The sequence below is a fragment of the Branchiostoma lanceolatum genome, chromosome 5 (genome assembly GCF_035083965.1).
Source record: "Branchiostoma lanceolatum isolate klBraLanc5 chromosome 5, klBraLanc5.hap2, whole genome shotgun sequence".
Lineage (NCBI taxonomy): Eukaryota > Metazoa > Chordata > Leptocardii > Amphioxiformes > Branchiostomatidae > Branchiostoma > Branchiostoma lanceolatum.
Window position 1 is genome coordinate 22,394,718 of NC_089726.1, and position 24,254 is coordinate 22,418,971.

At 41.8% G+C, this 24,254-nt stretch overlaps 2 protein-coding genes and 1 long non-coding RNA gene across 10 annotated transcripts in view; all 3 read left to right on the top strand.

The window, feature by feature from the left end:
• Nucleotides 1-709: 709 nt before the first annotated feature.
• LOC136435742 (post-GPI attachment to proteins factor 4-like) lies at nt 710-6,744 on the top strand. Of its 3 annotated transcripts, none has more exons than XM_066429439.1 (5): nt 710-936; nt 2,238-2,404; nt 4,241-4,482; nt 5,510-5,599; nt 5,941-6,744. In XM_066429439.1, exons 2-5 carry the CDS (start codon nt 2,266-2,268, stop codon nt 6,643-6,645), a joined length of 1,176 nt encoding a protein of 391 aa, XP_066285536.1. In that variant the 5' UTR covers nt 710-936; nt 2,238-2,265; the 3' UTR covers nt 6,646-6,744. The 3 variants fall into 3 exon arrangements, with proteins under 3 accessions (XP_066285536.1, XP_066285534.1, XP_066285537.1); XM_066429437.1 differs by having other exon boundaries at nt 710-931; XM_066429440.1 differs by having other exon boundaries at nt 710-931; nt 5,510-5,565; nt 5,941-6,197.
• Nucleotides 6,745-9,406: 2,662 nt separating this feature from the next.
• On the top strand, nt 9,407-12,090 carry LOC136435745 (uncharacterized). The gene is made up of 2 exons (XR_010755895.1): nt 9,407-9,510; nt 9,718-12,090. It is a non-coding gene; the product is annotated as an uncharacterized lncRNA (long non-coding RNA).
• A 7,173-nt stretch (nt 12,091-19,263) lies between these two features.
• The window catches only part of LOC136435740 (alpha-aminoadipic semialdehyde synthase, mitochondrial-like), a 32,777-nt gene continuing 27,786 nt past the window's right edge, over nt 19,264-24,254 (top strand). For 5 of the 6 annotated variants that reach the window (XM_066429432.1, XM_066429436.1, XM_066429431.1 and 2 more), the window contains exon 1: nt 19,264-19,403. The gene's annotated coding sequence lies outside the window, so the exon portion shown is untranslated. Of the gene's footprint in view, nt 19,404-19,754; nt 19,873-24,254 lie in introns of those variants that run through there. The other variant, XM_066429433.1, reaches the window with a different exon arrangement.

The following is a 24,254-nucleotide window of genomic DNA, read 5'->3' on the forward strand; positions in this document are numbered from 1 at the left end:
CCCCGTAAGGCGTTCACTGTGTAGACTGCCCAAGCGGTAACCCAAGTTATTTATCGTTCCGTTTAAAACTTTCTTTATATGTTTGGATCTCCTCAAGTTTTGGTTTTCACAGAGGTTTTTTGGTGGGAGGCATGGTGTTCAGCACGTTCTTGTGATAATAGATCAACTGGGATGTGCAAACCCTTTTCAAAGCTAGAATACTAGATTCGGTGAACTCCCTGACACACTCCGGACAGTACGAAATCGGACACCACGTAAAAGTAGGTCATCTGTCATCGACAGCTGATTGCCTGGATGCCAGACGTGCTAATGAGGTATCAAGTGACAGGAGGGCATCCACAGAGTTTGCCGGACGGATTCCTGACATTCCTGTGGAATTCTGGGAATTCTTACAAATCGGGCGTAAAGTATACTATTAAGCTTGCCCCTAAGGCTTCGCTAAAAACTCCCTTCGTTAGTCGCCACGGCTACCAAAACCCGGTCAGTGTCCACGCCATGCGCCCAGCCTATACAAATAATATTTGTAGTCTGTTGTTTTGATTCCTGAGATAATGACACCTTCTTTTTCTTCACTTCCCCATAGGGCTACATGCATTACTGGTATTTATTGTAACTGTTTAGTCTCCCCATGACAGGTGACACCTTGTATTGTAACACAGTGTCTGTGACCCCTCACCCTTGACCTATATGACCTATATCTTACACCGGAAGCCGTTTGAAGGCACACCTGCATGATAACCTCAGCCGTCATTCTGCCGACTGTGGAACAACATAACTTGGCTACAAGGGAATTGACTACAAAATCAGTTCTTGCTGATTAGGAGGAATGAAACTATAACCAGAAGGAAATGATTATGTCTTCAGGTGTGCGCTGAGACACCGACAGGATTCTCAAGCAGACGTTGGGAGTTCAGTCCGTGTCCGTTCATAGGTGAGGTAGGTGCTTCGATTGCTGCCTGCTTGGTACTGTCGGAGTTTTCGGGAATTTGTATGTATTGTGAGTTAATGCAGAAGAATGGAGAATGGATCGGGGATAAAAGTAGCGTCGCTGCATGTTCAGGTGTGATCTACATGCGAACTTAAAATGTACTAAGCAATTTGCTTATTATCCAAGAGGACATATACAGCTATTATATATACTTGAGTGAAGTATATGTAATTTGAACATCACCAGGCATATAGGTTGCATAAATTCGGACGTTACTGCGTAATCAACGAGGAAATGACTGCCAGTCTACTGAAACCAGCCCAGGGGCGCACCCGGGGAAGTTATACTCCCAAATTTCAAACAATCAGCGTTAGAACAAATACATACCAATATTCATACTTCCCCTGCACCACTGACCCCCCAGTGGAATGCCCTGTCTGGCACGGTAGTGACGGTTCTAATGACGGTTCCCACCGTTGAGTCGGACCGTAACAGGCTGGATGCCTGCCCGGCTTAGCCTGGGACCTCCGGCATTCAAAAGAGCTCACTGAAAGCACATTGTCTATCGCCGAACATTATTTCCGTACATGAACTTTAAAAGAAAAAGGTATAATACGAAGTGCTACAGCTTAGAACTTAGTCAGGGGTCGTGTAGATGTTTATAACCTTTTCAGTTGTAGTTCTGCTCTACATATACAGGATTAAAAGTAATCCGCTGCCAAAACATGTGCTGCAAAGTAAGGGAAGTCGCACGAAAAGTTCCTTTTTGTATTGCCGATATTAACATTGAACCAGTCATCGACGACACACAAAGGGTGTGAAAGATTCATTCTTGCCCCTCGCGTGCCAGTAGATCGGCGTTAATTGGCTACTCAGTTGCATTTGAAACAACCGGCTGTGGGCGTTGACCTCGCCTGAAATTTAAGAGTTCCCCCTTCCGAAGTTGCCCCTCGCGGGGTCATCTGCTGGTACTCAAGATGAAATGATATATCAGCTTTCTGCCAACATGAAAATGACTGGTACACTTGCGATATGTGCACTATTAAAGTCCATTACATTCGAGTACGCATGTGCAGTTTCAAAGATGAAGGCCCCTAAAGACGTAAACAAAAACCGTCTGGGCATTGTTATGCAAATGCTATTTTTGGAGCTGCTTAGTTAATTATTTAACACTTTGGAAAATATCTTTTAACTCTTTTCCTATGTTTGTTGTTGTATTTGTTTTTATTACTGCTGTATGGTAATGACAAAAATTTACTCTCAACAAATGCTCTGTCTTCTTCTATTCCGACGTAAACCGACATCTCAGTATCCAGATATTGTCTTGTTGGAGGATTATGTACTACCGATTGGCAGTCCTGTACTTCATCACCTACGTCATAGTACTTCCGCTCCTGTGCAGTGAACTGCGCTACTCTATGTACTTCCGTTATGACGTCACTACATCCAGGATGAAACATCTTGATCGAGCTATAGGTGAATCTGCCAATCTTCTTTGTTGTCATACTTTAACAACCAACGAAAATCCAAATCGATTCTTTTTCAAATCAGAGGCACATATTGCCGCCAAACTGAAACTATTCTCCAGAACAACTCATAGAAATATGTTAGCCATTCTATCTGACGTTCAAGAGCCGACCAGCACGGTGCGTTCAGCTAGTCCGGTCCACTGGACCAAGAACAAAGCCAATCTGTATTTAAAAATCTATATATGGCAAGAAATTGGACATGGTAGAACAAGGTGCATTTCAAAACCTACCAAAAAACCTACCATAGAGTGATATTGCACCCAGGGGAATTCAAAGGGTTTTGCAACAGACTATGAGCCCAACAATACAAATACTTATTCAACAGGCCTCTATCCCAAGACATACCGATGTACAAATCATGGCTAATGTGGCAATCCCCTTACCTAATTGAGTCTTATTCTCATGCTTGTTGGAAAAGTGTCCCTGTGTTGCAAACATAACCTTACAAAACGGCTCATTTAGCTGTACTTAACCAAGTGGTTAGATATGTACAATAACGGTCTTCTATTATTATCTACGACACATACCGATCTGGTAATTGAATGTTAATGACTGGGTAGGTTAGATGGAAAACTTCTATTGACTTGAAACAGAACCTTACAACGTTACATTTCGGCTAATCAATTTCTTATTAACACGTCCCCACGTGTGCTCATTCCCGGCGTACATCGATACCATATCTGCGACGTACCCATCTGGTAATGGGATGTTCATGACTCAGTAGGATAGATGGAAAAACTTCTCGTGGCTTAAAACAGAAGCTTACAACCTTACATTCGGCTAATTAATCATATGTAGCCATCCGTGGTGAATTGTTGATTAGCCGAAAATTTACGTTGTAACGTTGAAACGGTAGACTAGATGAAAAACTTTTGGTGGCTTAGCTTGAAACGGAAGCTTACAACCTTACGTTTCGGCTAATTAACAATATGTGGCCACCCGTGGTGAATTGTTAATTAGCCGAAATGTAAGGTTGTAAGGTTGAAATGGTAGACTAGACGAAAAACTTTTGGTGGCTGAGCTTGAAACAGAAGCTTACAACCTTACGTTTCGGCTAATTAACAATATGTGGCCACCCGTGGTGAATTGTTAATTAGCCGAAATGTAAGGTTGTAAGGTTGAAATGGTAGACTAGACGAAAAACTTTTGGTGGCTTAGCTTGAAACGGAACCTTACAAACTAATACTTATTGCTAAACGACCCGTATTGTAAGGAATATACATGTAGTTAAGTGAAGATTCCCTCTGTCTTCTGTGTTCCAAACGTACCTATGGTACCTTACAAAACCGGTCATATTGCAAAACCCTGTGAGTACCCTTGTGAGCAATACCTTTCTAACAGTTTAGATATTTCCAATCCTTGTTAGTTGAGATTTCCCAACTATCAGTTAGTTAATATTTTCCCAGTCCTTGCTCCTTTAAACATTTTGACCTGACGGCTAATTCCCTAGGGAGAGATAATACGACCCCCCCCCCGTGTAGGTTGGTTATATTTAGTCAATCAACGCCTAATGTCCTATCACTGTAAGTGGTTTACAATCAAAATACAGTGAATTATCTAATTTGCTGTCTCGAGGTTTTGGTAGGTTTTTTGGTAGGTTTTGAAATTACCCTTGTTCTACTGTGTCCAATATCTTGCCACTACTGGCCTTTCACTGAACGCGTTAAACTTTGTACTCTCAACATAATGTATCATACCATTCTCCGAAAAGGTCATAAAATTGATAAAATTGTGCATGTACGATACGTTCGCTTGGCGATTAAACGTATTGCTTGCATGGCAGAAGAAAATCAGGAAAGAATAGCAGTCGCGGAGGAGTATCTGAGGAGACATGGTCCACACGACAGGGTCTTCAGACGACTCAACCGACTGGTGCAGAAGCAGGTGCAACCCCAGCTGGCCATCACTGTGGTAACAGTTGCCAGGCAACCACGGAACGGTTTAACCGAACCCAGGTACCTGACGCAGGTGGTGACACGGTTGGCGGAGCTACTGGAACACGAGGGAGCCGACGTTGTGTTCCAGGTACACCCGAAGGCTTCTTAGTGTTTGCTATCTCTTGAAATCGTTAGGCATGTGGCATTAAGAAACCGCCGTGTATGAAAAAATTCCTCTCAGCACATCAATCATTTCTCTGCTGTTACTTTATCAATGGTATAGAATTTTATTGTACTTTTTACAATGACACCAAATTTGTCATGATTCTACATTCAAAGATCGAATATCAGAGTTGAGTTCTTCACAAGGAAGGCCGAAATTTCCCTCACCGAATGACGTTGTCATGGGGATGTGGTGCTTTTTGTGGTGACACATTTACGAAACCTGGCATGTTGCGTATTGTACAAATTTAAAGCATTGACTTAATATGAAGTATGGTTTTAAAGGAAGATATACAAGCTTTTCAATGATATAACACATAATGCTAATCATTCAAACCCAACGGACATATGACCAATACACTTTTTTCCTGACCTGCGCTCACTAAGAAGTGTTCGTCTATTGCATTCATGGACAACAAATAAGCTTTCCAATGATATACTGTATAATGCAATACATTAGATAAAGACTTAAAAAGAAAATACTCAACCAAGATCAACTTTCCGAATTTTCAGTGCTTGGTTTAGTTCTGTTATAACAACATGATTGTAATTGTATGCACAAGTTCAAATGTATCTCTGGCAACTTTCAGGTTTAACCATGGTGTACAATACTTACTTGACAACCTCGTGGTTGAAAAATTTATTAATGTGATGTCATTGACATTTCTACGGTTCATGTCTAGGAGTTCCGTGTTGAATTTTTATTTATTTATTTGATCTCCATTCCAATCCATTAGTAATGCCATTCATGTACACTTCCCTGGAGTCGTGCTATTTAACGGTTCACAATATGGACGTTAGCTACAAAGCTTCATACACTCACTAAGCTTGACTAGGATACTACAAACAGTAGTGAGTGTGTGGACCTTATTACCTAATATATAGATAGTTATCCGCATTGTGTAACGTCACCATACGAATTCGTAATTCGTTCTATGTTGACGTCACCACAGGTGTGCAATGTGAACTTCCCGCCGGAAGCTCACCATGAGGCGGTCTTCCTGTCCAAGTACGTTCCCGTCGTGCACCGCGAGAAGAACGAGGTTGTTTCTTGAAACCATTTTCAATTCGCAAGGCTGTTCTTTGCTTTTCTGTCGGCTTCATCGTAATTTCACACCGCATCCCCATCACTGATTGGATCCCAAATTTGTTCCCCATTATACTACATAGCTGCAGTTGAAAAACTTGTGACGCTAGACTATATATGATCATATATAGCTAACGGTCCAGCAGCTAAGCGGAGAAATGTGAAATCTGTAGCATGCACATCTTCTCTTCTTCACGATCACTACCGGCAACCCTGGCTTAAAACGGGCCATTTATATCTTAACATATTAAATCCAGTACTTATGTAATATCTATTTTATATTTTCCACTTAAACAGGAGCAAGCGGAAGAAAAGGACAGGTTCGAGAGAGAAAAGCTGGATTATATATTTTGTCTAGAAAAGAGCGTGGAGCTGAACCCAGATTACGTGTTGATGGTGGAAGATGACGCACTTCCGACTCCCGACATGCTCCACGTCTTACGGCACAAGCTGCAGTACCGACTGAAACTGAGAACACGCCAGGGGGAGCTCGTACACAACAGCGACGACTGGGCGTTTATGAAGTTATACAATATAGAAAGGTGGCAAGGTTACGGAAACGACTTAAGATCCTTTCTAGAACTTACAGGAGTTGGCCTTTTGGGTGGGACCGCTTTCCTTCTTGCATTGCACAGAAAAGGGATGAAGACACAAAAAAGATGTATACTTTTTGCTCTTGGGTTTGTGTATGTGGTATTGCTGTGTTGGACAGTTGGTAGGCAATACTTACTGCAGTTTCGCAGACTCTCCGCACAGTTCTATACCATTACTACTGGTCCCTTCTGTTGTACACCCGCAGTTCTCTACCCAGTAAACATGGCGGCTGAGATAGCTGCATTTCTGCAGAAGGGGACTTGTGAAGAGAGATACCCGCTGGACTTCGCTCTGTCGGATTTTGCCATAGACAAAGGTTTAGCTCGGTATAAGGTGGAACCCAATCTGGTGCTACATGTGGGACTGGTGTCCAGTATCAGAGCCGATATCAGAGACCCCTTGGAATAATTGATAACATTATCACCCCGACCAATCAAACATCTGACAAAACAAACTCGCCAGTGAGATGGTGGAAGGTGTCCGCGTTCCAAAGATGTTTTCAGATTGGCAATTTTGGCACTTTGGAAGTGATTGATAGCGACCGTGATTTAACGTTTAGAAAAAATAGTTTCTAATACTTTTCTCTAAACGTTAAATCGCGGTCGCTTTCAATCACCTCCAAAGTGCCAAAATTGCCAATCTGAAAACATCTTTGGAAAGCTGACACCTTCCACCATCTCACTGGTGAGTTTGTTTTGTCAGATGAAGTCGTTAACGCAAATTAGAAAGGGATTTGTCGGGAAATGGCTGATACGAATCTGAGTTTCAATATGCGATTCACGTGGTTTGATTGGTCGGGGTGGTTATGTTTTGATCGCTTTTCGGCTAAGGAATCCTGTTCATATTGCGATAAAAGTTATGCATTTTGTTTAGGGTTATAACAGATATCTATAACGTTATATATATTAAAGCGGCCAAATATGTCAAATATTATCCCGTCCACAAGGGACGATAATTGTTCTTATGACACAAACCTTCGTGAAGTAGTTATGGTGGTTTCGGTTTGACGTGGTTTGATACCCTCTTTACCACGATTGTCAATATGAAGCCCTTTTCGTCTTTTTAAGCTACATGTAAAAGCTACACATCATATTTATTTTTGATTTTCATTTCTATTTGCTTTTGCCATGGTACATCCCTTGGGGGGCTGAGCACAGTCGATGTTTCCCATTAACGACGAGGTTGTAAATTCTCATAATACTAGGAAGAAGCTAAGGTAAGATTAGTATTCATATCTAACACATTATCTTCGCCAAATAATCAGGGCTAATTATGGAGAGTGATTAACATTTACATGCTTATCCCCCCCCGGCAAATTTGACCATACACCATACCGTTTGGAAGTTATGAGGGGGGGGGGGGAGTCCAGTCTAGATAGGGTTAAAATCATTTGGTCGTACAGGACTTTTCCGTATTTATTTATTTATTTATTCATTTATTTATTTCTGTTTTCTTTGTACAGGGTAGGATGCTCTCAGTGCTAACCACACTACTTATGCTTAGGTCACAATTGCGCCGGTGCCCGTCGGGGATGTAGCCCCGGCCGGGCTCTGATGTTTGGGGGGCACCGGCTGTCGTGGTCACAATTAAAAGTTTCCTTCACGCTGCCCTGCAGGGGTCCCGGGGTGCTCCGGCGGGCACTCGGTGGCATTTTTGTAAAATTTTCATTGTCAGTCTCCGGCAGGTACCCGTCAGTTGCTCTGACGGTGTCTTGTAGCGACCCCTGTGGGGTCCGACAGGGTACCGCGTGCTTATCACATCCAGGTGGGGCAGTTGTAGGGACCCTGCGGAATGCCCCGCGAACGACGGTCGGGCATCAGGCAGGCTCCTCGTGGGCACTCTCGGGGGTATATAAAACTGCACTGGAGCTAAATAAAAAACACGATATACGAAGTTTACGCCTTAGTTCTACTCATCTGATCTGTAACGTCACACACTTGACCCGGTCTTAAGAAGTACACACACTTCAAAACAATAGTTAATTCTATACTCTTTGGCGATGGCACCAACATATCCCTTTCCCACAAAACTTTGATTCTCAGATACAACTGGCTAATTAAGATATGTGGAAAGTACATGGTTTGAAGCAAATGAGTTCCAAACAAAGTCTACAAAGACAGATTGCCTTATTTTATGAAGTAAAAATCAAAGTTATGATATCATTAAGGCCAAAATGTTCCTAATAGACAAAAGAAACAGACCAACGTTTTGGGGGTAATAATAGATGAAAAATTAAACTCAAACGCCCAATCTCTGCTATAAGTAAAAATCAATTTGCTGAAAGAATTGAAGTTATTGTGAAAATCGAATACATCATCCCTCAAAAGATTTTCACAACTATATCATATGCAACAGTCTTATATACCGATATTTAACTTACTGTAACATTGTTTGGGGATGCGCCTACCATGCAATTCTACATCCTCTTACAACTCTCCAAAAGAAATTCACAAGGATAGCAACTGCTTCTGACTTTTGCTGAGACAAAAAACTAGATATCCACGATATCAATAAATATGCAAACAATCACATTTTTCTGGCGTTTGAAAGTGCCATTAAAACCCATTATAGCCCACTGTTGAAGTAAGGAAAGGAAAGGAACATGTAGTAGTCAAATGTTCAGTTATTATCTAACTTTAATCTATACTTAATTATTTGCTTATCATTATCTATAGTTATCGTATTCTATGTATAGTTTTGCTAGATTATTTATAATTCATAATCAAGTATAGACCAGGAGGGCCTAGTATAAGCAAGGACTATATAATGTGCTTGGTATAAGCTATATACGCTTTTTCCTCCTCCCAAACCTGTTTTTATCTATTGTTTATCGTATTACGTATTATAAATTTTATTATTGTGCAAATTAATAAACAAACAAACAAACAAACAAGCAAACAGACAAATAATTACTTGTCCCGGTGGACTGCCGGCACCCGTAGGGGTACCTCGCGGTGTTCTCACGTTGAGGTCACGGCGACGTTTTGTCCGCGGGGCCCGGGTTGAATTTAAGTCAGAGTTAAATTTGTGTCGGGTCCCCGCCGGGCCCAAAAATGGCCCGGTAGCCGCAGGGTGCCCCACGGGGCCACGTAGGGGTCACGCCAGGAAGTGACAAAAACGGCCCGGGAACTACCCGGCAGGGCCCCTTTTTCCAATTGTGACCTAAGCATTAACAGGCGTGCCCTGCACAGAACAACATGAACAAAAAGCGCGAGATCAAAATCATATACCGTAAATCAAGTCGATGTGGCAGGCCGGGTCTGGAGGTCAGAGGTCAGCAGTGATGCTTTAGTAGCTTTTTGAAAGTTAGGCCCGCGACGTGGACACTCTGACTGTAGCCGGCAAATCATTCCAAGCAAATGCACCCCTGTACGCAAATTTTCTACGGCCGGATTCTAGTCTGACTTTCGGAAGTTGCAATGATAAATTTGAATTATGTCTTGTTGCATAGGTGTGAGATGTTTTGTCAAATATTTGTAGATAATCTGGGACTTGTTGGTGAAGGAGGTGCATTTGCCGGCGAGATGCGAGGGAACTCCAAGCTAATGCAGGCAAGTGTGTATTATCCACATGTGCTGTACGTGAAAGACCGAGGACAAGCCGTGCTGCTCGGTTTTGGAGTTTCTGGAGATTATCAGAGAGAGATTTCCCACAGTCGGCCCAAACAGTATCACAGCACTCAATCTTTGGAAGAACCATACAGTTGAACAGCATAGACAGTGTCTTCGGTGGTAAAATGGAAACTAAACGTCTTATCACTCCTATCCTAGATGACACCGCATTGCACAGTTTGTTGATGTGTAAGTTCCATGTTAGACAGGGGTCTAACCAAACACCTAGATATTTAAAACATGAAACCACTTCCAAATACGTTCCAGAAAGAGTAAGATTTAGTTGTTCATTACCTAGACGCAGCCTTCTCACAGTGCCAAACAGCATAGCATTTACGGAGATTAAGTGTCAGTCTATTTGCATCCAGCCACCTCTCAATATTGCGGAGATCAGCATTTAAGTCTCTATTTATATCAGTAACAGACTTCGATGCATAGAAAAGTGCCGTGTCATCAGCATAGAGTACTATATGACCATGGGTAATGTAGTTTGACATGTCATTTATGTACAATATGAATAACTAGAGTTCCACGACCTCATATCTTCGCCGACTTATGTTAGCCTTTTCGAGTGAATGCTTATCACTCAGTATGTAAATAAGGTCCTCGATTGCATGAATTTCAAGTGATCCTTTTCTCTACACAATACACAGCATTAAAGTTAAATCTTAGAAAAGAGGGCCATTGTAGCATTTCCTCATATATCATGTAAATGAGGCCATCATGATTTATGTCTGATAACGTCCACATTTGATTATCTCCCAAACGCCACAAGAATGAAATCCCATCATTTACCACTCTGGAATTATAGTATTTTGTCATAAATTATGCAAATTAGGTATTCGTTTGCATAATTGATATCTATCAATATTCCTCTCTTTCTCAGTTACATGTCACGTGTTTGACTACAATGGAATGCAAGGGTTTGTATACTTTTTCACATCACAGATCCTGATTTGCATGATTCTTAAACGATCATGTAAATCATCACTCAAACTATGTACATCCCTACAAATCATGACGATCCGTCATCACCTTCTTGAGTTACTAGTATTGAGACTCTTTCAAAGTTTAAAACAAACCCATACCTATACCTACACGAGTTCTCCCAAGAGTTATGAAAATAATCACTGTAAGAATATTTTTGCTTAATTGCTATCATAACTTTTATCTTTACTACAGAAAATAAGGCAATTTGTTGGCAATGTATTTGCTTCAATTATGCCCATATTTTCATAGTCGACATATCAATCAGTTTTTATCAAACCTATACCTTCCAACAGGGAGAGCGTTAGATCGTAAGGCTGCCCATGTGACCTCCCTGACCCCAAAACAGAGCCCTGCACCAGGCAAGTAAAGTATCACATGTGTCCTCCAGGGACGTCTCACAGGGAGCCTGCTCCGGTAAACTAGGTCACCTGTCAGTGCAATTTAACCTGAATAAATAGACTTAAGAATAGCAAATTGAAAGGGAATTGTAGACATTTCCTTATAAATTATGTTAATGAGGCCTTGTCATGCATGATTTTTGTCTGATATTGTTCACCTTTACTTAGCTTCCTAATGATACAAGAATGAAATTCCAATCATTTACTATTGTGGTATTTTCAATTAGTATTTTCTCATTAATTATGCAAAATAGGTAGCTATTAGCATTATTGGTATCTATCGATACCTCTCTCTTTTTCAGCTATATATGTCACATGTTTGAGAGTCCTATTTTGAAAGGCAGCAGATTTATAAACTTTCCTTGCTAATTATGCAAATTAGCTCCTGATTTGCAAAATGAATATTCAATTATGTAAATCATTAATCGAGCTATCTACATACCATAAATCAAGACGATCCGTTGACCATAACTCTAGTTATTCATGTCCAAAGGTCAAAACAACTAAATTAAAAACACCCGCTGCAGCTCCAAACAAGCCGCTAGAGGGCCCAAACGTGCACAACTTACTTCATGTGGCATGGACTATCTACCACACAAAAATCATGACCGTAGCACTTGCAGAAAATTCGACCTCAAACTTTGAAGCTACACTGCAGTACCCAAAGTACCCGCTAGGAGGCCCATCACCGAACTTGACCTTCCCCTTTAATAAATCTACCTATTCACTAAATATCATGCACAACCATCAACAGCTTCTCGAGTTATCCTGTCAACAAACAAATACGCATACATAAACAGCCCACTGCAGTACCGCAGGAAAATGCCAGGTGACCCATTTTTGAACTTGAGCTTCGTTTTTACAATCTCTACGTACCCACCAAAAATCATGCAGATCCATCATCAATACGTCGAGTTATGTTGTCTACATACAAACACACTAACAAAAAAGTCCACTGGAGCACTTTAGGAAAACGTCAGGTTAACCATTTTCGAACTTGACCTTCGTTTCCACAACCGCCACTTACCTACCAAAAATCAGCAAGATCCGTCAAAGTTCTCTCCACTTATGATCTCGACATACATACGGACCCACTTTACAGCTGGCGTAACCGATAACATAACCTTACCGCGAATGCATACATTCCCGGCGAAGGTAATAACGGTGCAAGAACGGAACCTTGTGGGACGCCTTCAGCTATTCCAAGGCAGTCACTAGTAGTACCGTCTACGACTGTTACCTGACATCTGTCTGACAGGTTTGACTGAAACCACAACAATTCATTGTCTTGCATACCCTTTGTATTGATAAAGGATACCCTTTATCCGTAGTTTGTCAAGTAGAATTTCATGGGACACTGTGTCGAATGCATTTTTAAGGTCCAGAAAAATTGCACCTGTCAAAAGCCCATTGTCCATGTTGTCTAGGATTGTGTCTGTCACATTTATTGATGTCGTAGTGGTGGAATGTTTCGGTCTGAATCCTGATTGTGAGGGGTTCAGGATGTTGTGGTCGGTGAGGAATTTGTAGACTTGTGCATGTACTGCTTTCTCAAAAATTTTCATGAAAGATGGAACGACTGATATTGGTCGATAATTGCTACAGTCAGTTTTGTCCCCATCCTTGTATAATGGTGTGACCTTGGCTTTCTTCCAGTCAGGGGGTACGGTTCCTGTTGAGAGTGACAGATTGTATGTAAGTGGTACCGCTATGGCTGGAGCAGCATTGTCGATTAGCGTGCTACTTACTCCATCCGCCCCTGTATTCTTGCCAAGAGGGATGTTCAGCAGGTGTTTGTGTGTGAATTCAGTTGGTATGTTGGTAAAATCAAACATAGCCTTAGGCGGTCCTATAATTGACATATACACACTGGTGAAGGCTGCGGCTAGTTTAGCTCTAATAGACGTGAAGTATGAATTAGATTCATTCATGTTGTTTTCACTCTGTTTCGGAACTTTATCAGCGTGTTTAGCTTGACCTGCTTGAGTGTTTTCAATGTTGACCAAAGACCTTTACTATCATTGCACTTAGATTCAATTTCATTTTGGTGGTAAATTTTCTACTGAGCCATATTGTTACATCTGTTGCGTAATCGCTTTGCTGTCTGCCATGTACTTGGGTGTTTTGTCTTTTTAGCTTGGTGGAAGTAGTAATCTCGGTCACGGACCATCGACAGGTATTCCTGTGTTATCCAGGGTGGCTCATGTCCTCGAATACGTACGGTTTATAACAAATATTGTTTAGTATGGAATGAAAACAGTCCAGTTCTTCATTAACATCAGTGTGCTCTTCCACCTTGCTCCAGGGTGCATTAAACAGTTCCTCTCGGAAGGATCTGTAGGAACGAACTGTGGCTGTTCTAGGAGCACGTCTTGGTTGCTTTAACCCTATCTAGATCGGGGGGGGGGGGGGTTTAAAAGTGCCCGCGCCAACTTTGACGTGGTAGAACTGCCTAACGATGTGTGCTAGGACTACCAAACTTGGTGACCTTTCCTAGAATTTTGTTGGCAACAATTTTATAATAATAGTATAAGTTTAGTATTTTTTGTGTTGCCATGGCAACGGGTTTCTGACAGGCATATTTGACAAAATTCACTAATATTCAGGTTTCAAGGTTTTCTTGGTCAACCTCAGTTGTTTTCCCATATCATTAACATCATATATAATTTAATGTAACTTTCATGATTTAATATTCATGAATTATGCTTTTTTGATGACGTAATCGGTCAAAATCCAAGATGGCGGCCAATATCATTAGCTTAGGTGTAAACAGCCTTTTTCCGCTTCAAATTCGTCATTACCGGGTATGTTTTCAGCAAAAACAGTAAAATTAACGTTTCTAGTCTTACATTGTGTTTTGGTGTTACAATTCGCAAAAAATGTATCTTCACAAATTTCAAGATAGCCTATCCAAGATGGCGGATCCCAAGAGATAGCTGAATACATATCTACTACGTACATTTTGACGTCAATGTGGTCAACATAAACTTGGAAGATTTTGATATCAATATGGTACCTTTTCAAGTTATTGGTCAATACCTTTAGGTAAAACGGGATTTCCCTATTTGTACGGTTTTAGCACATAAATGACATCAATGATGTCATAATTACGTCATATTACGTTATAACGTTACAAAAAAACAAGAATTATTAATCTTTGCATTTCCATCACTTCCTGCAAATTTGGTGATGATACATGATTCCGTTTGAAAGTTATGAGGGGCCGAATGAGCCGACCCCCCCCCCCCGTCCCAGAAGTAAAAAAAAGCCCGGACTAGATAGAGTTAACTTTCTTACGGCGTGTGTGAATGAGTGGTCGCTGAGTCCTGTGGCGCATACGCCGTGCCAGGCTGGTTGTAATGATTATGTCAATGCATGTAGATGTGTTTTCAGTAATAAGTGTTGGCTTGTCTACAAGTTGAGTGGCTTCGAATTAACCACAGAAATTCTCTATTTTCTTACTGGAGCTTTTAGAAAGAGTGTCACAATTCAGATCACCAAGTACAAAAACTTAACCAGACAGCCCCGTGGCGGCAGTCATGGCTTGTTCAAGGATTTTAAAGAAATCTGTGGTTGTGCTCGGTGGGCGGTATACAGTATCGATAACAATGGGTTTCCCTATTTACACTGCGCGATAATTGGATCAATCCGTCAATGACATCACCTAATACTATATAAGGTGACAGTTGACCATTCTGTGTAGTCATTGAGAATCATCCGCAACGCCGAGGAGCGTGGTGGAAGCCGGGTCCCGGAGCCAATTAACGCTGAGGGTGGATGAACTTAGTGAGTCTGTTATTAAGAAGTTGAAGCCGGGGCGTCATTGGACTTTCCAGCAAGACACACATCAAAATCCACAAAGGATTCAAGCCAGGTTAGAGAAAAGGGCTGGAAGGTTCTTGAGTAGCCATCACAGCCTCCAGACGTAAACCCAATTGAGAATTTCTGGTGGGATCTGAAGAAAGCTGTTGTGGCACGTGGACCTCAGAACATTGCTGAGCTGGAGACGGGAGAAATGGGCCAGAATTCATAAAGAGAGCTGCCAGAACCTTTTGACAGGCTATCGTTCCCGTTTGCACCAGGTAATTGCAGGTTAGACCCAAGTTAGAGGTGCTGCACGAAGTACTAAAGACAGACCCTCTTGGGGAGTGAATAATTCTGCAACCTACTTTTTGTGTGAAAGTTGCAATTTGGGATGAACGATGAAATAAATCTTGACTTTTACCCTGGTATTAGATTGCAATAAACTATCTGTTTGCCACTTATCACTATTTAGAAATCAAATCGCTATTTAGTAATATTCTGCAGCACTGGCCTCGGCCGGCGGCCACTTTTCTGAGAAACATATCTCAACAATCTTTCATCCCCTGCGTAAACTTTTTACATTGTCACAGCCTCCGTATTACAAACTACAAGTGTGGTAAGTTTGAAGGTCCAGAGATTTCCGATTTTCACACTGTGCGTAAAAGTGCCCCGTCAGTCCCGTGCGCACACACTAGTAGGCGAGCTGCGACTGGACACGGCATAGTTATTACACAGACAGGAGGTCACTCTGCACATGTTCGCAGCTAAAACTCACAATTCCCGTTGCCGCATTGATATGTAACTTGGCATATCGTTTGCTATAGGTTGCGTGTGGTGATGCACGTTGTCTATTTTACAATGCAACAGTGACTATACGATCACAGCAAGTAGGGAAGCTTTGTACCCCGTATCTGCATGAAGTATTGCAGCCATGCGGAACGGATTATAGCATGGTCTCTATGGCAGGCCAGTGGCACATGCCATTAATTATAGGGGTGCAATTACGATATTGCATTGACGATAAAAGTAGTTACGCTGTAACAAAGACATTGTGCATCACCACGCCCAACCAGGCAAACGATATGTCAAGTTACACACCAATGCGACAACAGGATCGTGAGTTCTAGCTGCGAACGCGCAAGCAAAAGCATTTCCAATACTCCCAGAAGGAGGTCATCCTCCTTCCAGGAGTAACAAGAGTGCTCTCGTGTGTAACACACGTATGGTATACTACCGAGATAGGCTCCCCGTGACAACTTAAGTGAAACAGAACAAAGCAAATAAAAAAAAATGCCTGTAACAGAACTATAAAGCAAGCTTGACTGTATCCCACAGGTCTCTGTAACCAAGTGAGCCCGGCCCTGAGCTGAAATATCAAGCAAAATAAAGTATTGAAACCAAAGGAAAACAAGAGTTCTACGACCTCATACCTTCGCCAAATGATTTTGACCTTTATGACTGACGTATTAGGAGTGTTTTTCATCAATGAAAAATCATACCAGTTGATCCTCCTCACCCAAATAACATAAGTTGTCCAAACCTCCTTGTTATGATTATGAGCTTAACAAAGAAGGTTATGCTAACATTTTTCATCAATAATGCAAATAAGCTCCTTATTAGCATAATTTGATTCAATGGTGTTCACATTCACACAACTTCTAAATGCCACAAGTATGAAATTGCCGTTATTTACTAGTATGGAATGATAGTAGTTTCTCATTAATTATGCAAATTAGGCCTACATTTGCATAATTTCTATCTATTGACATTCCTCTCTTCCTCAGTTACAAATGTCACATATTTGAATAGTCATATCATGGAACACAGCAGGTTTTTAAAATTTGCCTCATTAATTATAATCTGATTTGCATAATTATCATCCAATCATACAAAGCATCACGTAAGCTATCTACATACCAAAAATCATGACCATCCATCAAGCCCATCTCGAGTTATAGTATTTTCTCATTAATTATGTAAATGAGGTTCTCATTTGCATAGCTGATATCTATTAATATTTCTCTCTTCCTCAGTTACATATGTCACATGTTTGCGAGTCCTATCATGGAAATTGATGGATGTATAAACTTTCCTCATTAATTATGCAAATTAGTTACTGATTTGCATAATAAGTATCCAATCATGTACATCATCGCTCAAGCTATGTACTTGCCAAAAATCATGACCTTCCATCAAGCCCTTCTTGAGTTATTCCCTTTCAAAGTCTGAAGCAAAACCTACCCCTGCAGTTCCAAAAAAGTTGCTAGGGGGCCCAAACCTATACCACTTACTCTCTGCCCAACGAGCTATCTACCACTCAAAAATCAGTTCCATAGCATGTCCACAACACGAGATATCATAACAGGAAGTTCCGCTGCAGTACCGTAACAAGCCGCTAGGGGGCCCAAAATCTAATCATTTTCAGGTTTCATCGAGACCTACCAACATACCAAATACCAAGACAATCCTTCCAAGAATTCTCGACTTATCGTGTTCACTAACAGACACACAGACATGCTCGGTATTCCCATGCTGTGGCACTGCATTAATGACTGTTCTTACTCATATAAGGCCAACTTTTGTCTCCCTCAACCACATTCCACACCAATGAATACAGCTGGCTGACAGCCAATTTGTCCCTGGCAGTAACTGACGTTTCCTGCCTGCCTCATGACCCCTCATGACCCCTCATGACCAACTTAGCACCCATTTACCCGTATCAATATCCCTTGAAACAACACAGCCCACACGTCGCAACCAGAACGCATAGTATGAGCATACAATTTAACACATTTTTACACTTTTCTCGTTAATTATGCAAAGTACTTCGCCCAAAATCTAATCATCTTGAGATTTCCCACATACACACGGACACACCAAATACGACAACAAACCATCCAGGCGTTCTCGACTTATCCTGTTCACTAACAGACACACAGACATTCATCAAAAAATAACCTTCTCGACGAAATTTCGTCGCGAAGGTAATTAGGAGGAGCCTACCAACAGTGGATACCACAGCTATAGCTGACCTCTGGCACTTCCGTACCTGTGTTGTAGGGCAGATACAAGAGATAGACTTGCCCATAGGCAGTAATGCTTTAAAGCACTAAAACAAGGGCTCAGAAAAGGATTCACCTTCATTGCAAGCCCCCAAGATTCTTATGCACCAGAAAGCCACATCTGTCTACTTTAGAATCATGCAAAGAAAATAGACAGTTGACCAGCTCGTTCTCTCGTAACAGCTGACAGACGAAAACAATCGTCAACTTTGACCTACTCCCAGCCTGGAAGAGTCCACTCGGAGCATGTGAAACCAAACCACAAAGATATCTCCTTACACCAAATAAACGACTGAAACATACAAATTTTGACCAAACTGGGAAAGCTTAGACCCTACCTGTTCCTTCTAGCCCAAAAGAATCCAAAATGGACCAAAATTTGCAAGAAAAAAAAGGGGTTTCAAAAGTTTAGTGTAAGGGCAATTTTTGCACGCCACTGCGGTACTCAACAGTGACGTCAGCCCTGTAGTGTAGTTTTGGTGCAGTGTACTCTCCAAGCAGAGGAGTGGGTACGACTGTTTTTTATGTGTTTTTGTCGGGCTTGTCCCCTTTTTGTTATGTCACCAACCGTATGTTAGACAAAAATGCCTAAACTGAACACGTTAAAAAACAGCCGGACCCACTCCTCTGCTTGACCTCCTTTTGCAATGCCATTGTTTTTATGACACTGTTACGTGTTTGAGAGTGCCATTATGCAATGCAGTAGATTTACAAACGTTCCTTACTAATTATGCCAATTACTTCCTGATTTGCGTAATTAGTTGTTGGTCATGAAAAGCACCATCTGAGCTATCTACATACCGAACATCAAGACGATCTGTCAACCCTTTCTCAAGTTATTCATGTTTCCGTCACTTTTTTTTGCCTACATAACGTTTACATACACACACAAAAAATGCAAAGTCCGCTGCAGTACTGTTGGAAAATGCCAGGTAAACCATTTTCGAACTTGACCTTCCTTTGCACAACCGGTACAGACCTACAAAAAATCATGAAAATCCATCAAAGGTTCTCTCAAGTTATGGTCTTGACATACATACAGACCCACCCAACAGCTGGAGTAACCGAAAACATAATCTTCTCGGCGGAGATAAATGATCTAAACTGAAGGCGTGTCATATTTCATCGGCTCTGATTGGTTACCTGAAATGACGTCAGCTATGTAAACCAAAGTTCATCAGAGGTCATCACAACAACGTGGGGAGGGCACGACGGCCCTGAGACAGTTTGTGGCCTTATACTGTAACATATTTTCTGCACGACCTGGATTACTATCGGCAAAATAAACAACAGTGATCAAGGTAAGTCAAAGATATACGTTGTAGGAGACGCAGAAGATTGCCCTGTTCGCCGTCGGACAGGCAAAACTGGCATGAGAAAATCCTTTTATGGGCTAACGTGCTTTGTAAACAGCCGTGGCGTCTGTTGCGCATGCAGTGGGTGTCCAAGATGGAACCCATATATGCCTTGTGTCGTTGCGGTATAAAATTTGTAACATTCATCTATCCTTACTGTTCCTTACACAATTTAACGCTCCAATTTTTGCTTCCGAGGGTCTTCTGGCGTCCGCAAACCAAACTCCATCCGCAAGATAGCCGCGCGTTTGTGACTGAAATTCATTATGCAAAGTAAAGCCATGCTGTTGTTGCAAAGCCATCTGGGTCAGACGATTTTTGGGGCCTCTGAGCAGGCAGGGCGCGAGCAGCAGTTTCGTACAAAATTTGATCAGATGGGAGCTTTGTGGCTAGCTAATGTACCGGCTTGTTACAGGTTTGCGATAGAAAATTCTGTCCTGTATATTGATTGTGTGCTGTCGAAAACGGGCGCCGCCATGTTGAGTTTTGACGCCATGGCAGACATTAATTACTAGTATCTAGCCTCCGTTGCAGACTAAGTTCCAGTTTTACTATTACATTTTTTGTTGTTGTTGGCCAGCGATTAGGAAAAAAAATGAAATAGGATAAAAACAATAACTTGAAAAAGAAAACAGGAGTCTGCACCGGAAGCTAAAAATTATCGACCTCTAGCCATAATTGTGGAAATGCACAATAATACAGTGATTCCTTCACCCATGTCACCCATTGGTGATGTTTGAGGCATCATCAGAACCATTCTTACAAAAACACAAAAACATTCGTAGGGAATGTTTACTGTTTCAGGTTCAATCCAACACTCGGACCGCCCCCCACCCCCTTGCATGTAACGTTAGTTGCAAGCGGCACGTGCCGTCGGAGTTAAACCTAAGTTATAAGCTAAACCTTTCTTTTGCGAAACAAAACACGCCACGAAGTAAATTATACTCTAGATATTGCTATAAAAACTCCTTCTGCAAGTTGGATACGGTCTTTGCAGCCGTTGGGTCTCAGTTGGAGACTAGACCTCCCGACCTGGCGCCGCCCTGCACGCCCGGGCGGGCGGAGAGTAATCAACTCATAAACACACGCAGTTTGAATAGGTAACAATTAGATGTTAATAGCCTTTGTTCAGACCGACTTCTGGCAGACCTTGGGTTGGCTATGAGACTTGGGTTGGCTATAAAAACTCCTTCTGCCTGTTGGATACGGTCTTTGCCAACCCGTAGGTCTGCTTGGAGACTAGCATATGCGACCAGTTTTTTGAGAATGCGACTAGACCTAAAATCACGGTCGCACGGTGCGACAATAAAAGATTAAGACCCGCCGATTTGTGCAGTTTACCGCGCAACAACCCAGATGCCTGCAACAACCCGTCAACGTCGGCTTGTTTACGTTCGCAGCGCGCCTCGCCTACCACCGCTTTCTGCCTACCATGATGTCACGTGACGTAACCGTTATGTCATCGCGATCGCTCGTAATAAAGTGACCACTAGCCGTGCGTTTCCGAACGCCTGCCATGATGTTTTTAAACCGCAGCAGAATGAAAAGGCTGTTTCCTGCAGGCATTTTTAGACCTGTTCAATCGATGATTTTTACGATCAAAAATCAATGAATCAATTCAAGTGGAGTTTCTTCCCCGAAAATATTAAATTTTTCTTTTTGCTACCGGTATCATTTCAAAGCTCATAATGCCCGTCATTATGGTGCTACTTTCATTTTGCTGCGGTCTAAAATGAATCGCAAAGCTTTCTCCATGCGGTCGGCCTGTCATTGGATGGCCGCGCCGCGCGGTCCTGACGCGCGAAATTTGAACTGTGCGTTTCAAAGGAACCGAAGATACTTGACTGGGCCGGCACAAACAGATCATTTTTGATACTTTTGAGCAAGAATTTCAAGGATATTAAAGTATTTTGGATTGTTTGTAGACAGAGGGTGGGAGTGAAAAAAATGCCTGTCAAAATGTTGAACTTGATGCCAGCAGTGAAGTTTCAAATTATGGAATTTGACTTTATTCGTTTTGGTCATGAAACCAATAGATAAGTTTTAGAGTTATTTATTTATTTATCATTCAAGGTTATGTGAATCATTACTTGCCTTGTTCCAAGTAAAAAATACCATTGTGTATTTTTCAACTTGTTGAACTTGAGGCACCGTGGCCCCCGGATAGGGGCCAGCCGGGGAACCTATGCCCACTTTTTTGAAAATCCCATATCACTCAAGCTTATGTCATTTTTAATTTCATTGCAAATGGTCATGTGAATCATCACTTGCCTTGTTCCAAGTAGAAAATACCATTGTGTATTTTTTCACTTGTTGAACTTGAGGCACCGTGGCCCCCGGATAGGGGCCAGCCGGGGAACCTATGCCCAATTTTTTTGAAAATCCCATATCACTCAAGCTTATGTCATTTTTAATGTCATCGCAAATGGTCATGTGAATCATCACTTGCCTTGTTCCAAGTTGAAAATACCATTGTGTATTTTTTCACTTGTTGAACTTGAGGCACCATGGCCCCCGGATAGGGGCCAGCCGGGTAACCAATGCCCAATTTTTCTAAAAATCCCTCATACTAGTATCATTTAGCATGTAGGAAGGTATTGAATGAATTGAATTACCAATTGATCTGCACCATCAATGTAGGTTTTTATCTTTTATGATCTATTCAAATACTTTATTCCTGGTTGTTAACATTGATTAATACTATTAATAGGAGTATTACTTGGTATGGCCAAGACTTTTGCTTGTTCTTCCAACTTTTTGTAGTGGTGCTCCTAGATTTTTGCTGGTGCTCCTAACTTTTTTGAGTTAGGAGTACAGTGCTCCTAGGTGTAAAAGTTAGTTATTTGACCTGGTTGTGGCATCCAAACGATACAATTGCTGTAATATTGTTGTCTGAATATGTTAATACTAGAATACTACTAACTGTAACGTTACATTGTGAACTTTCCAAGCAGGTGCTGAGCTGAATGCCGTCAGTGCTATGAGCCTGGTGCAGCCCACTCCCTCGGAATGATTCAGAATAATTGCTGACTCATTAGAGACTACAGCGACTTCATGTGGTTATTTTCAGGATTTACAAATCTATTATAAGACTTATTTTCGCTTTCCATAAAGGGTTAGTAGGAGCAAAGAGACTAGGTTAAAGAGAAGAGAGTCGCCATTGTTATTTTTGCTAGAAAAACAAGTCTCCGGTTCGTGGCCAAAAATTCCAATAAAGCACAGCTCATCCCTCCTTCCCTGTGAGTTCTTTCATGCAAAACACTACTCATATGTCAGTACTGGTGTGTAAAATGCGATAAGTTCTGCTCACTTGATACAATTGCAGATCTTTCCTTCAAGCTATACCACAATGCACCGTATGCACATTGTTATACAAGGCGTGTTTACAATAGTCTATTATACCAAGGAGGTAATATAGTGTTATCAAACTCCAACTTACCCATGAAATTAAAGAGTTACCCGACTAAATAGCCGGCTATGATATGATGTGAATGCAAATTAACCAGCTAGGGTTTTTGCAGGGTCAATTGAATGGTTGAATGACGAAGCACTTTCAGAAAGATGGTGCAGACAATTTGATGCCACGCGCTGCATGATCAAAGGCAATGTCAAAGGCGGTTGTTTCCTTTTGATCGTTAAATGATAATGCACGTTAGGAAGGCAATGCGCGTTAGACAACTCTCCATGGCCTTAAAAAGGCGTGAGATACAGTTTGGATTCATTCGCTTAGCCATCACCATGTAACAGGATTTATGTCATGCCTGGGCCTGATACGGGTGTTCCGGACCGTGTGATAACTATCCGGATCACATAGGGTTCGGGAGTGTTATCACACAGGCTTCCATAGAATATTTCGAACGCATTTCGAGCACGCCGGTTGCGCGGCCGTCAGAAATTCGAATACCGGATTCGGAGATTGGAATCAATGTTGCTACAGTTTCTTGTTCGAGGACACAAAACTCCCTCAACTTCTGGCGCATTCCGCATTGAAATGTGTGTTTTCTCGGGTGGGTATGACCAAGGTATGACATAAATAAAATACAACACGTTGTATTCCGCATCACCCTCGGTCCCAGCCCTCCCGCGGGTCGGGCTGGGACCTCGGGTGATACGGAATACCCCGTGTTGTATTCTATATATACATGTACAATTGTGGCGCCAGTGCTCCCAATAGTATGGTGTCAAATATTTGTCTCCACAAAAGAAGTAGAACATATTTTGGTAACAAATTTGACTTCTGTAAATTGGCATATATCTAAGCAAAGTCAGAAATCATTCAGACGACATCCGAGACAGCGGGCGGACGGGCTGCGACAGGCGGCCGGTCGGAAATTATGATCGCCCCTCCGACGGCGCTCAGCTCAGCACCTGTTAGGAAAGTGCACAATCTAACGTTACAGATGAAGTAGTAGACTAGTATTAACATATTTAGACAACAATATTACGGCAATTGTAACGTTTGAACACTGCAACCAAGTCAGATAACAGATTGGGGGGAAACGTCTTGGGGGGAAACATCCGAGACAGGGGGGATATCGACTGGGGGGGAACGTTAGGGGGGGGGGAATGTCTAGAAACCGTTGTTTGATACCCTCGATAATGAAGTTAATCAGTGTACTGGCAGATTTATACTGTTATTAGAACAGTATTATAGGTGGGTTGATGAAGGTTAGACATCCAGGTAGTAAGATATGCCAAAAATAGTTACTCAAGCAACTGGATAAAATTTCGGAACAATCAGACGTTTCATACAGCATCCGCTATCTTTTGTCAGTGACTAAAGAAGGATCTGGTAGA

Excerpts from the sequence above, each read along its gene's own strand:
- LOC136435742 (XM_066429439.1), top strand. The coding sequence starts at position 2,266 with ATGTACTACCGATTGGCAGTCCTGTACTTCATCACCTACGTCATAGTA. Across the intron at positions 2,405-4,240 it reads ACATCTTGATCGAGCTATAG|AAGAAAATCAGGAAAGAATA; the intron begins GTGAATCTGCCA and ends CTTGCATGGCAG. Across the intron at positions 5,600-5,940 it reads TGCACCGCGAGAAGAACGAG|GAGCAAGCGGAAGAAAAGGA; the intron begins GTTGTTTCTTGA and ends CCACTTAAACAG.